Below are 15,471 nucleotides of genomic sequence, written 5' to 3' on the forward strand. Positions count from 1 at the left end.
TACTAGTGCAATGATGCAAGTGTTTTTGAAAGCATTACGCACAAAACCCCCTACAATCTTGTTCTATATTCCTCTTAAATGATAGAAGGAAATCTCGCCAACTGATTTCTTGAAAATACCAGCTTTTTCAGGAGAGCTTAATTTATTCTACAGGAGGGGAGGGGAGTGCTTGCTCTTCCTGTGGGATAAACATTCTACCCTTAATTTGTAAAGATACTTTATCCGTATTAAAAATGTATTGCTTCTGTTATGGAAAAATGATGCCAAGCAAAAATGTAAAGGGGAAAAAAAATCAGCTAAAAATCATCCAGAAAACACAGGAGAAAAATATTGGTGTTTCTGAGTTTGCAATTAATTTAAGGGATAAAACTCTGTGTGTTATTAGTAAACTAGACTATGGGAATGGAAAGATTGACCTTAGCTAGATAAAGTCAATCCTACTCTGAATTCAATGCAAGAGGCCCCACATGTGAAAGGAAGCCAGGGAGATACTGAATGGCATGGTGCCATGCCTGAGCAGCTCTGCAGGCTTTCTGGATCTAACCCTCCACAAGAGAAGGAGAAAACAAAAGCTGTGGGAAATAAGGCAAGAGAAGTAAGGAAGGAGCAGGCAGCAGTCAAGCAGTATCCCACATAATTCTTACTGGACAATGTGGGTTGTCAATGTTAGCACAAAAAGTGTTCTTCTGCCATTCTTCTTTCCCCTTCACCTTGCTCATTTTATCCTCTTGTTCCCCTGAGAGCATTTCTTTTCTCTGGTCCAGCCAAATCTATAGCAATTTTTTCCTCTAATGTAATACTGCTGGTATGAGATGCAATATATTTATTTTTAATAACTTGGTACTGACAATAGCCCCAGTGGAAATTAAATTATGCTGGCATCAGCGCTTTCATGGGACAACTCATTTATCTTTGTCTCAAAGACCACACTGGCAACAACATTTCTATGTTGAAACACTCTCTGTTTGCACCAGGAAAGGTTGCAGGACTACACTGTCATGTTTTCCTAGTCTAAAGCACAGTATGAGTGATTTAGCTACCTCCTGAAACTGAGATCACTGAACTTCTATGACATTAAGTAGCTACTTCTGTCAAGAGAAGGCAGAAAGGGTTAAAGCTTTTGCAACAATAACTAAAATTAAATTATATTAACAAGTGAGTAACTTTATCAGGTGTCAGTACCGCCTGCATGCCTGGTGCTCTACATCATTGTGTTTTACAGAGAAACCTTTCAAGTAACATGTGTGAGCTTGGGTTTATTTTTAATGTATTAAACCTGTCATACTCAAATGAGAAAACAGTTTTTAACTCATAGCACCAAGTGACTCGGGAAAAAATGCCCTTTTAAAATTCACAACGTAGATGCTGTAACAGTGTACAGACAGAAGCAGGTCTGGACAGAAGTGCCATAGAGCTGTTTTCCAAATTGGTACTTGTTCAGTTTAAGAGCATGTATGAAGGCTGCTACACTTGAGATTCAAATATAACAGCAAAGAAAAGCTGACTGCATTTAGAAAATCTATTTTTGAAACACCGCCTTCTCTAAATTGACATTTTGTGCATGTGATCTGCATCTGATAGCCATTACCTGAGAGAAGGCTGTGGAATAGTGTCTGGACTGGCTGGAACTTGGACCCCTTTCTCCCATTCTTGTTTCCATGTGTCTGCAAAGATGTAATATTCTTCAGGGTTGACATGGTGAGAATCTGGTAGTTTCATGGCACTAATGAGATCCTTGCGGAACACCTGCAAGAAAAACCAGGAAAAAAAGTGGCTTAAGAAAGAATGTTGCACTAAAGGAAACAGTGTTTTTCTAAATCTCCACAATGAATATACATGGATTTTATGCATTTTATTTTTTTAGCGAGTACTGACACAAAAACAATTAAATTTGAAATTACCTAGATTATAGCTATCTCAGTGTATCACATGCAATATGACAGGATGTTTATCCTAACTCAAAGCCAAGCTGCTGCCTGAAGGCTGATCAGGAGGAAAGCTATTACAGGGAGTCAGGACAGGAAAAGGAGGCCTGCACCTGATTTAAAACTCCTCATCATATCACTTTCAAACAGCTCATTTTACTTGCCAGTCTGTAGGCTTTATCCCAACTTATATATGAGGCAGCATATCCTTTTCTTTCACTCAGTTTCGCTACTTTAAATTGTCATATTTGTCATAGGGTATATACAGTTGCCATGGTGAAATTGATGTATAGGCACTTCTTCATTTATTAAAACCACTTGAAGTTTTACTGGTCAGGAACTCAGGATCAAAGATGAACAGCTGCCTTGGCTGAAACATGAGACCTGTGTTGCTCTGTGCCTGAACCCCAATCCAGCCTCAGTACCCTTTAGCGAACCTATACAACGAAACACACCATTGTGAAACAAAGCAAACCTGTCACTGACAAATCTTCAGCCACTACGTTCAACTCTTGGCTCAAGAGGATTACATTTTTAGGGGCACACAACCATGATTATCAGCCATCTCAAAGCTTACTTAATGTCAGTATGCGTCAAATACAGGTGCATACAATTTGAATAAAGTGCATAAGCATCCTTTGTAGCTTTTTTCTTCACTGTTACACTGCACCAGTCTAACATTCATAAAAGCAAAACAGTGACTGTGGCTTGGTGTTAAGGAGACATCCCAACTAATTAACTGTATTACCATAATAAGAAATCAAATCCTAAAAGAGCAGTAAAATGAACCAGAAAATGTACCTGCAGTAAGCTGTGGCAGGTTGAACTCTCTTCTTACTAATTCAGTTTTATAGCCAGAAGAGCAGTAAAATATCTCAGAGCCAAATATCTTCATGTATCCTTTTCAATTTGACAGCACCAGATCAGTTATGCCTACTGCAAAAATTCTCAGCTGTTCTTGGAAATCATCATATAAACATTATTTAAAAAGCTCTGTGCTAAAACTAGGTATTGAAATAGGCTGCCAGTGACCCAGAACATCACTGTTACTTCATTTTGTCCTACAAGTGCATCTCACATGGGCTGCTGGGAAAGCAAGCTGACCACGGGAACTCAAAACCACAGACTCAGGGCTCTCTTATTCACGGCTGTTGTGTTATCTGATGTGGTTCAGACCAGACAGTTCACTGTTGTCTTCTATGTAAAACTCCTCAGGTACCTAACAGGCCTATATAAAAAACTAAATTACAAGCGTGAAGTATTAAGATTGCAAGGATCCATTTTTTTCCAAGCAGTTTGTGTACACACCAAAAATAAAATGTCAAGTTATTTACACCACTTAAAAGGCATTTTACTTTTCTGCATTACAGGTACAGAATAAGGTTTATGAGAAACACTAACATGACACAATCCAAGACCTCTAGGAGGAAAAATAATCCAAAAAATGAGAAGTGCAATGACTGGTTTAATTATCAGAGAAGATATTCCTCAAACATTATCTGAGGTAAGTGCTTTACAAACCTCATTTTAAGCCACTGACAGAGTATAGAAGCAGAGTGCTTCATAGCAAGCCCGCTGTTTTTTAAACTTGGGATGAAAAATGCTATTAAAGGCATATTCTAACTACACTGCTTAGCAGCAAATTCATTTTATGATCATCCATTATGTATGGGAACTGTATCATCTCTATTTTTAGAGCAAAAACCCCCTGGAGCACAGACATCTTTTGTTGTTTTTTTAACTGTCGTACAGTACTGACCACACCATCACCATGCTGCAAACTTCTCTGCTTCACCATTCTAAAACTTTGAACAGAGGTACCACTGAAGGTGAAAGATTTAACTAATGTAAACACAACTGTTGAAACCTTAAGGAACCCCAAAACTTGACCGAGAATTCCTAAGAACTGCCTGTTCATACTTGTGATAACAGAGCAATTGAGTATTTCCTGCACATGCCTGGAATAATTACTAGCTCTCGTTATTCTTCATTTCTTCACATGTGGCCAAGCAGAGTCTTCCAACAGCAAAATACTCTCAGAAGACAATATATAAGACCACGTGCCACGATCACTCACTCTGTATTTACTTTGTTGTGGAACTAAACCAAAACACCAAGGGGATTCTTCAGAGAGTTTTCTAACAAAGAAGTAAATTTTAACTCAGCAGTCAGTCTCAAGGCTACAAACCAAGCCAACTCAACTAAGAGTAGACACATGCCTTCAAGATTTATATCCTTCAGCCCAAAAGCCATTCTACTTCATGGAATGATAGAACTGCTTGGGTTGGAAGGGATTTTAAAGATCACCTAGTTCCAAACGCTCTGGCATGGGGAGGGACACCTCCCACTAGACCAGGTTGGTCAAAGCCTCATCCAACCTGCCCATGGGCACTTCCAGGGAAGGGGCAGCTACAACTTCCCTGGGCAACTTGTTCCAGTGTCTCACCACCCACATAGGAAATAACTTCTTCCTAATATTTAATCTAAATCTACTCCTTTTCAGTTTATAACCACTTGTCCTGTCACTACATGCCATTGTAAAAAGTCCTTCTCCAGATTTCATGTAGCTCTCCCTCAGGTGAGCTGTTATTTCTTACCATGCATAAAGCACAACCCTTCAACTTTATTTTAGTATCATCTGTAATATGATAAATATTGAGAAGACTTGAAAAATAAGCATGCAGGATCTAGACTAACAAGACATTCCCATCTGGACACATCACTCAAGAGCAGACTCAAGCTAGCAGTGCATGTCTGTACCATGACAGAAAAGGGCCTTGCAGAGCTGAGCTACAAGCCACCGCAACAAGCAGTGCCAGATCTGTACATACAGAAATGGGAAACTCTCCACAACTGTAACAATTTTCAGTTTCAGCTGAAAACAGTCCAGCCCTTTGAGTAAAGTATGTCAATAAAAACTCGGTTTGCATAATAACAACTACAATAATAATCTTAGGCATTTTGTTGAAAAACTAACAACAATTTCACGCGCTAGAGCTGAGGTTTAAATCTAGAAAAGGAGAGACTTGTTCTTTATTCCAGATTACTTTTTTTTTAGCTCTGCAGTAAAAGTCAGCCTGGATTTGCTGAGGCAATGAGAACTCCTTCAATCTCCTCTGCAGAGATGTACTGACGTCTTTAAAGCCTTTAAAAGCTAAATTCTACAAAAATTCTCAAGAAATAAGGATGCTCTGCTCCCCCAAGGAATTAACACACCAAGTAATAATGATATAGTGGAGCTGTGGAAGGAAAGATGTGGCTCATGTATTTTATTTGTTTTTCAGACTTCTGAGTCCTATTTGGAAATTATGTTAGAAGAGTGTGTCCAAGGAAAATTAACTTCTTAGAATTTGCTTATAAATGATTCACCAAAAGCTGCCTGTGACTTTAACCCAAACTCCTTCTGGAGGCAGTCTATGAAAATTCAGTATATAATCTACCTCGCAGGACCCTCCTGTGCTTACTCTGTGAATAAATCAAGCCTGGGGAAGAAAAAAAAATATTTTGCTTGAAGTACTGTTATCCACTAAAGATCACAGAATCACAAAATGTTAGTCAGGGGATGGAAGGGACCTCTGGAGATCATCTAGTCCAACTCCCCTGCTAGAGCAGGACCACCTAGGGCAGGTAAAACAGAATCACATCCAGGCAGGTTTTGAAAGTCTCCAGAGAAGGAGATGCCACAACCTCTCTGGGCAGCCTGATCCTGTGCTGCCCAGGTATCAGGGAGGATACAAGTAACACTATAATCAAATTACAGAAATTATTAGGACCAAAACCAATATAACAGCCTTCTATAAACCAAACCTTTGCTGAACAATTCAAACATCAGATCTGCACTGGCAGTCAGGAACTTTTTATTCATGACTACTGCAAACCTAAAACCACATTTAAAAAAAAAATAAAAATAAAAGGTACTACTGAAGCTGACTGATGCCATTGCTGATTCACCTTGTCTTGCCCAAATATATGTGTGAGGAAAACCAAATGGATTGTGTCATCTTTTACAAATGGAAAGAAAACCACTATTTCTTCTTGTGACACTCTCTCAGTTCCTGGGTAGTTTGACTACCTGCTTACAAATCCCTCAAAAAAGGGTAAGCCACTTGCCACAGACCATGACTGGGAACACACACCTCAAAGGTTTAAGTAAATCATGGCTCAATTGCTCTGTTGTTACAATCAAAGTGGGATTTCTGCTAGACTCCATCTAGTTGTAACAGTCCTAAGGTTTCCCCTGTACCCCACAGAGCCCCAAGTGAGTCAGCATTTCTGTTCCTTGTCAAAAGACCCACTGTCCCAAAATCAAACCACAGAGCCATGATATTTAAAAGGCAGAAGGGAACTACCAAGTCCCATCCCATCACCCTGCAAGAGTGTGTCTCAGAAGACTTTTACAGAAAACACCATGAAACGGGCAAATATCCTCTCTAGCCAAAGAAATCTCAAACAGCAAGTATTTCCCTGGATTTCCAGTCTCCTTCACAACCCCTCTTGAAGGTCAACTTTAAAATTCCAGACGTCAAACACTCAAACTACACTGGGTACTTTCTGTAGGGTATAAAGTAAATTACACAAGAGTTTCATCGTGTTTAAGGTCAAAGCATCCTTTATTAATTTTTTTATTATTAAAGAATCTAGTAACTTTTTTTGTTCCCGTAAGCATTAAAGCTCACTCTACTACTGTGCATCTCAAGTGGAACTACTTCAGCAAAATATAAACACACTTATAAACCAGCAGTTTAGACCTAAAATCACACTGTAAATAATAAAACAGAAGCTAAATAGTAATATGGCCTATTACAAGTGTAAAAGAGCCACATAGTATCTGAGTATGGTTTAATCTCTGTACAGATGTTTCACAGTATATGCAAAAGACTGACCATTTATGGAGGATGCCCCCTCCCTGGAGGTGTTCAAGGTCAGGTTGGACACATCTTTGTGCAACATGGTCTAGTGGAAGGTGTCCCTGCCCTTGTGAGGGGGTTCGAACTAGATGATCTTCTAGGTCCCTTCCAACCCAAACCATTCTATGATGAAGTTCTAAGGACAACATTTGCTGGGCTCATCCTGGGGAAGCAGAATTTTTATTGTTCATAATTGCGACCTGGGTATGAAGTTTCTGAATTAAGGCACTTTACTATAGAAGAGCCTGGAGACTCAAGACGGAGCGGGGTTTTTTTGTAGGAAAGTAAATAAAAGGCAACATAATTTTAAAAAGGAATGAAGCACAGTTCCAGGCATGCATATGGAATGAACTGAGAAGCTGGGACAAGCATAAATAAGTGCAGCATTAAATTTGTAATTCTCAAACATCCACACAATTTGGACATGCACTGCAGTAAATGTTTGAACCCCTACTCCCTAAAACTATTTTTATGGATTATCCAGGACTCAAGCAAATTAAATAGTGTATTTTTCTTTTAAATAGCCATGAATCTTCCCAGCCTCCTTTACAAGCCTGTATAGGAAAAGCCAGGAAATCAGATACTAAATCAACTCTACTTAACATTATGTCTCTGGCAGTGTCTCATGAGCCAGAAGAATGTGCAAGAACACGTAGAGTTTCCTTCTGGTTGCTAATCGGACATAAGCTTCTGATTTTGGGATTAATCCTTACAAGCAGTTTTTTAGATTGTGCTAATTTATACAGATATTTAGAAAAATCTGTCCTTGTTATCATCTGTCTGATTCCTTTTTTAATCTTATTTAATTCTTAAGTCTCAACAACTTCCTGTAGCAGATGAGCTTCACAGTCTAATTACATGATACATGGAAAGGATATACTTTTAATTGCTATAGTTTTCCTTATTTTTGGTCTCATTCATCTCCTCACTCCCCCCTCCCCTCCCCAATCCTTCCACCACAAAGACAGGCAGGACTGAAGCTCTAGCTCTGCTGCTTCCACACCATTCATACTTCACTGTTACATGTGTTCATTCACTTCCAAAGGTATAGTAGCTCAGCCTTTTCAAAAGCAAGCTTTTTCCACGCCCTTAAACATTTGGGTCACCTCTTGCTGAAGAGATAAAAAAGCGTGAGAAAGTATCTCAAAGGAAAAAATATAAAATAATAAAAATAACCAATGAGATTGCACCTCTGACTTACAGAGTCACTGTAAAGCACATACACTGTAAAATACATACAAAATTATTGTAACTATTTTTTCAAATAAATTCATCCCAGCAGGCTAAAAATAGTTCATTGAAATGCATTAGGTACATTCAGAGGTCTTGAGAAACCTATACAGATGTCCAAATTAATTAAAAATTTTCTAAGGTAAGCATATGCATAAAGGCAACAGTCTCCTATTCTATTATGCATGGTATACACACAGCAATATGATTTAACCATGTTGCCTATTAATTCACAGAACAAAGCCTACCACGTTAAAACTTCAAAATGAATAAATTTTCTGCCAAAAGTCTGGTTCTACAGGGTGCTGCTCAGCATCAAGACCTGTGATTTATGTGTCAGTTGAATGCCACTAAAAAAAAGTTTCACATACCCAAGTAATGAAAACAGATAATTTACTTGTAGAAGACAAGCTACATTTCACATGATAACACAGCTGTTGCTATCAGCAGTGAGGGGTTCAAACAATCGTTGCTGTGAGATTCAAAACCCTATTGGCAAAGAGAGGTAAAATACTGCCATTCTTACATGGGCAGGGTTGAAATGAAAAAAAACACAAGGCTAACTTGTCTAACTTAACTCCTTCATATTTTCAAGAGGGAAAGAGAACTGAAAAATGAAAAATATGTAAGTTTGAGTGCCATAAAGATCTCTTAGGCTCTTTTGTGACCCCACTCGCCTCAGGGAAAAGAAACAAGTCAGTCATTCAGGATGGTCCAGCTAATAGGTTTTCCCTGCAAAAATGATTCCAACCACTCTGCCATCATTTTTCTGCTGCAGCTTCCACGGAGACAGGAAACTGCAAAGTACAGGCTTCATGCTGAGCCAGACATCCAAATGCCTCCTACCCTGCTACTCCCACACAGCCTCCTGCTTAGGCCTTCAAGCCTCTCCTGTCTGTGTTTAAATCCATGCAGGACAATACCATGAACAGCATGTTGCCAAAATCACCATAAAGGTCTGAAAAACTGTAATGACTTACAGTACTGGTGTGCCTGTAACCTGATGCAATGTATTTATTCAAAGTAAAAGCTAAAGCTGATCAGATAGCAGAATTTTTAATGCAACATTTTAACAGTTTGTGATAAGATTGTAATCCAGAAGGGGAGCACTAAGACAGAGATGTCTTGCTTTTGAAATTGCATACAAAAACACTATGGTCTGAAGAAGCATTTTTAAAGGCTTGCCTTGTTCTCATCTTTTCTAAGGAAGAAAATGGAGTAAGCAGACCCCGGGTCCAACCCAGTTAACATCCTTTCTGCACTGATGTAAACCTCTGGGGTAAGTCAGGCTTTGGGAATGAGCTCTGACATTTGCACTCTAACACTGCACCCCTTTGTCCCACAGTAACGCCAGCTGACTTTGCTCCACTGAGGCCATCCCTGCACCAGTCTCGACTGGGAAGCACCTGGGAGGCAATTCAAGGCAGAGCAGTTCTCAACTGCAACCATTCGTCACTTTTTATAGGCAACCACAGAGGAACACAGTTCACACAGACAAGGCCTGTGAAGTAACTGACAGTTACACTAACTTGCATGTTGGTCACAGTAGCAACACCAAGCTTTTATTTGGAGAGAGAACCCAGGTACTTGGGTTGAGCAGGAGATGGCTGAAGAAGTGGAAAAAAAGCCTATGTATTCACACACAATTTAATTGAGAAAGCCAGGCTTACTGGCATGAAAGAAAAATTAATGTATGAAAACCACAAGTAAAAATATTCCCAAACAGCTATTTATAGCTTTGACCTTTTAGATTTTCTGCATCACTAACTCCAGAAACAGCCTGCTGCCTGGCAAGCAGAGGTGAATGAAAGGAGAGCAATGCCAACTTGTTAAAGAGAGCTGTTGCTAAAAGAATGCTGTCACCCTAACATTTTAAATGTCTATCTAATAAATATTAGACAAGGTGTGTAGTGGGGTCTTTTCTCAGTCTTTGCTTTACACCCTTGTCACCACTTGATGCGTAAATAATCAATTTCAATGCTCTGCTGACATCAGCATTTCATGTAATACACTGTCCAGCATATGCTTTTCAGAGGTTAGAAAGAGTGCTCGCTTTTAGCAGAAGGAAAAAATGGTGGAAGGAGAGCCAAGAGTCTTAAGTACAAGCAGTAGAGGTTATTCCTGTCACCCTCCCTTCCATTCCCTTTCCCAGAGGACTTTATTTTATATCAGGGTTCTTTTAAATTTTGTCCTTGTCCTTCTAATTTATATATATATATATATATAATTATTTTTTTTTTAATTATTTTTTTTTCCCCCCTCTTCTTTTTTTCCAGGAGGGGAATCTTAACTGAAAGATGAAAAAAGATGTCAGTATTACTGGAAGGATGATGTTATGAAATTAAATTTTTTAATTCCAAGTCATCAAAGCTTCTTATTTGTCAAGCATTAAAGGGCTCAAGATTTTGTCTTGGAAAAGGCAGAATGCAGCAAAGAAGATATCAAGAGGAGGAACTGAAAACTGTGCTTATTTTAATTCCTAGAAGTTATGTAAACAGAACACTCAAATGCTATATGCATGGCCCACACCCTCAAAATTGTTGTTTATAATGTGCATGCACATGTAAGGGCAGTATGGAGCAAAGAAAAAAGACAGTAATAGGACAAAGCCTAAGAGGAAGAGACACAAGAAGAAAGCTGAATGGCTAGGCAGAAGGATGGGTTCAGTAAGGGACTAGCACTGAGGTGCATTTGAAACAGCAACAAGTCTGGCAGTTCCCATTTGCCCAGCTTGGCTAGTAACAAAACTCTTGCCTAGGCAAACCTAAGCAGTAATTAAAACACCTCAGTATCCAATTTTGATTTTATTGAAACATTAATGCAAGTTTCTCTTTTAAAAATGAATCTGTGAGTTTTATTCAGTAAACGTGTGATAAAAATTAAGCTTCCAAAGACAGGACATGTTCTGTAACATTTACCTGGTTCTTAACCAAACCAAACATATAGTCAGCAGCATTTAGAAAAGAAGCACGAAGTACATTTGCTGAATGACTTTTGCTGTATGAGCACAACCTATATAGTTTATGCAACCTCTCACAGTTGTATTTAAGCAGGTAAAAAGCTGCTGGTATAGTAACACAAAATTATTCTGAGACATAGCTCTCAGCTTTAAATTCTAGAGGAGCAAAGTGGGTTTAGTCTGTCTTTTTTTTAAAATAACCTCAGACATCAACAGCCATACTAGCATGCTGAAGGACTCATTTGGAGGGAATATGATAGCAAGCAGAGGAACTACCTACAAGAAGCATTTATCCCATTGGCAGTTATTATCTGACTTCAGTCTTTAAGACAGAAAGCATCAAATCTGGAGAAGGCAGCCAACAAGTCCTTCCCAAAAAGGGCTACCAGTGGAATGGCTAATAGGATGGATTTATGCACCAAATTGTGCATAAATGTCAATTTATACAATTGCTGAACACAAATCCAGTGACAGTGGTGTTAGGTGGGGATGGCAGAGTAAAAAAGCTTTACTGAAGGTAAAAGTAAAAAGTCAGGAGCAAGAAAGTGGCAGAAAATGAGTGAGCACTGATCATACATATCCTGTCCACTTAAGTGTCCCACTGTTTTATCCTAAAGCAGTATCCTTCCCATACATACCATAGAATCATAGAACCATTTAGGTTGGAAGACCTTCCAGATCATCCAGTCCAACCTGTAACCCTACTCTACCATGTCGACCCCTATCCATATCCCCAAGCATCACATCTATACAACTTGTAAACACACCCAGGGATGGTGACTCAACCAGCTCTAGGCAGCCTGTTCCAATGCCTGACAACCCTTTCAGAGCAAAAACTTGGCCTAATGTTCAGCCTAAACCTCCCTTGGTGCAGCTTTAGGCTGTCCCCTGTTGTCCTATCACTTGTGAGAAGAGACCAGCACCTAGCCCTCTACAATGTACTTCACAAGACTTGTTCTGTAGGCCTTTCACTAGCCTAATTGCTTTTCTCTGCACCTGCTCCAGCATCTCAATGTAATACGAGCCACTTCTTTCTTTGGTATGCTTTAAAATTGTAAGACTATCCCAGCTTTTTCAATTTCAAAATGAGACTAAATTTCAGGGGAAGAACTAAATGTTTCTGTCTGCAAATGCTATAAGTCATTTTGGGACATCAAACACCAGAGCTCTTATAAGACTGCTGAAGTGGAGAAAACAGTTTCACAGAGAATTTGACAGGTGATAAAAGGACTCACCGCACTAGTTCAAAGCTGATGATTTCAAGGCTTAGAAACACAAAAACTACATTAAAAAAAAACTACCAGCAAACAATCTTTAACCTTGGTTCTTACCTCAGCAGGTTTCTTTTGTTCATTTGCTGGTGTTTTTGATTTGCTCCTGTATTTAGCACAAGAAGAAAAGGAAGTGGAAGGACCTGTGAAAAAAATAAATTAAGAAATAGAAAAGGACCATTATAGCTCAAATAAACTCATTTAGTTTTTCAGTAAAACACAAAGCACTCCAATCTCGTGAATTTTCAAAATTTTTTTACAAGACGTGGGCAAAAACTCTAAGGCAGTCTGTAGGCTTGATTACAGCTCCTCCTGTTCCACTTGTTCTTTGTAAAACCACAGCACATCAAGTTTATGGGTACATTCTGCTCTGCCTAACACAAGCATGAGTAAACAGAAATGAGCAGACAAACCACTTTCCTTCATTTCCTTTCTAACAAAGTGGAAAGAAGAGCAAAACAGAACAGTTTGCAAGTGATTTAAAAAAAAAAAAGTGATACTAAAGTGTGCTGATGAGAGATGCAAAAAATCATAGTGTGATGATGTCTATAGACAGTTCTAGGCAAAATGTTACTTCAGGAAAGGATACATCATTGACTCTTAACAAATATGACAATTAATTATCATTATGTATAGAGTTATAAGACAGGCACATGTTTATAAGAAACAAAAAATACTTGAGTTTTGTTTGTTTTTTTTCAGAGAAAATGGGAAGATACAAGTTCAGGCAGATATGTGCCAAGGAACATTTAAAATATGACTTCATTAAAGAAGAGATCAAAGTGGAATAGATAAAGAATCAGCATAAGATAACATAACAATCAATACACTGTTTTTAACTCTATCTTACAGATAACTACAACACATCCATGCTCAACTAGCTTGCCACTCCCAGTAATTTTAAAATTGAGGCTCTGCACAACAAGAGACAACATGACTACTTTTAAAAATAATAATTACAAAACAGGACCCTGAAGAGTATAATTTCTCTTTGATTACAGATTTCTTTTTCCCAACTCTGGAAGGAAAAAATATACAAGTTTCTTTTAAAATTCCAAGTAGGCTTAAAACTTCCCCCAGGTTTCAGGATCCTTTGCCCCATCTTCTTCTTGATTCAAAACAACAAAGACCATAGAATGCAAAAGAAATCAAACAAGAAACATTTTTTTCTAATTATAAGAGTTGAAACGGTTTGCCCTCAAACCACAGAGGGAAACCACAAGGGGGTGATAGACCAAAGAAAAACTAGTATTACTTACTCTCATTGTCCGAACTGTCACTGGTGCTTAGATGCCTGTGGCGTTTCATCCTGACGCATCCTAAAGAGAAAAAAGAAGTTGATGGCAACCATTCTACCAGAAAATCACAGGCTGCTGACTGACGCCAAGCTCTTCACACTAAAGGCACAGAAATAATCCCAAATCAGCCGCTACGTTTCATTTCTTCAAGCAACTGTTAGACCACAGTATTATTAGTGAAACTGAGCACACTCAAACCCAGCATGCCTCTGCTGGGCAGAGCTTGCTTTAAATTTTGCAGCAAGAAGTACAACCCGCCAGCTGATTCCCGGCAGGGCATGAGCGGCACTCTGCTCTCAGAGGAGACTCAATGTCCCATCTGTTCAGCCAGAGGAAGAGTTGCCATGGTGGCAGTCGCTAGCTGAGAGATGGGTGGAGGGCAGGAAATACGGTGGATGCACAGCAAGGCAAGGATTTAGAAATATAACTCACCTTAAAAATAAAACACTTTTTAAAAAAGGCAAAAAACCCTACAGGCATCCATACAAAACAAAAGGTAGATTTTAAATAAGGATAGTCACAGAAAAGGGTAACTGCTATCACTTAATTTAAATCACCACCACTTAGTTCACAAACCATAGTTTTCAGAAGTTTGGGAAATGCTCAAGGGTATTGTGGAGAAAGTCTTCTGTGGTGCAGCAAGAGCTCCATTAAAAAAAGGTACTGAGCTTTTAGTAATTGATTTTTGAATATGTAACACACAGAATGAGGAAGAAGAAAATTCTGCACTGCTACTTAATGAATAAAGATAAAATAGTGATCAGCTGTATAGTCTAAAAAACACCAACAGAAATCCATATAAATTCTTTTAAGTCCTGCCACTCTACAATATTCAATGTTAAACTTGTTAAATAAGAACCAATAACAGTTTACAATTAATAATACTAAATGAAAGTCACCCCCAGCTTTTTAACGGACTGAATGAGCAAATCAGTAGAGAAATGAAGTAAAAAATGATTCTGCAAGAACTTTTTTTTTTCTAAAACACAAGACAGGCACGGTAGGTTACAGACAGCTGAACCTGAAATGCCTGCAGTATTAGAAGTGCCAGTCTGGCCAAACCTGAAAAAAAAAGCTTTATTTCTTAAACAAAGCCACAATGCCATTAAAAAAAAGCATCAGAGCAAAATATTCCATTTGATAAACCCTTCACATTAGTTACTGTAAAACAGATCTTGAAATTATCTAAAGACCATGGGACAAACAAGATTTCCATATCAGGGAAGCCTGTCCAAAGGCTTCAAAGAGATGCCAATTTAATTGTTTGCTGCATAAGCGTTTAATTTAGTGCAATTTTCAGCAGACTTTATGAAAGTGGGTTTACTGAATCTGAATGTAATGATCACTTAAAGTTCAAAAAAGTCTTTGACCTGTTATAACAAGACATTGACAACCCTCCTGGAAGCTGAAAAAGGAGGCTGTGTGTGTAGTTTTCAAGAAGGTAGATAGATACAGTACTTCTGAGTCAGGTATCTAACCTGAAAGACAGAAGGACACAGTGGTCCACAGGACAAGATATGTAAGGTGTCATTTGTGTCACTTAAGCAGACTATAAACTCCCATCACACAGCAATTAATTTCACGTTAATTCAGCTTCTCACAGCTCAAGCAATCTTAGGGAGGCAAGGCAGCCACACTGCATACAAAGAAGGGAGTGCAACAGAAGAGCGACATCAAAGTCAAAATACCCGAAACAGCACAGGACTTCATTTCCAGCTAGCAATGTAAGCTGGCTTGTGCAGACACCGGTCAGATGAAGAAACTTCCATAAATCTCTTAGGGAAAAGCTGTTTGACAGGTAGAAGGCACTTGCGCCAGAAGGCCTTGTGTTTGTGCATGTTTTGAGGGCATCAGACTTGAAGTTAACTGCTGAGTAGCGAG

At 38.7% G+C, this 15,471-nt stretch overlaps 1 protein-coding gene across 1 annotated transcript in view; it reads right to left on the bottom strand.

The window, feature by feature from the left end:
- JADE3 (jade family PHD finger 3) overlaps positions 1-13,600 on the bottom strand; it is a 31,363-nt gene extending 17,763 nt beyond the window's left edge. Inside the window, exons 1-3 of the mRNA XM_010001181.1 lie at positions 13,552-13,600; positions 12,353-12,435; positions 1,589-1,746 (exon numbers count right to left, since the gene is read on the bottom strand). Coding sequence (XP_009999483.1) covers positions 1,589-1,746; positions 12,353-12,435; positions 13,552-13,600 — 290 coding nt within the window. The remainder of the gene's footprint in view (positions 1-1,588; positions 1,747-12,352; positions 12,436-13,551) is intronic.
- Between the last annotated feature and the right edge of the window lie 1,871 nt (positions 13,601-15,471).

This window comes from Chaetura pelagica, unplaced genomic scaffold (genome assembly GCF_000747805.2).
Source record: "Chaetura pelagica isolate M959 unplaced genomic scaffold, ChaPel_1.0 scaffold266, whole genome shotgun sequence".
Taxonomy (NCBI): Eukaryota; Metazoa; Chordata; class Aves; order Apodiformes; family Apodidae; genus Chaetura; species Chaetura pelagica.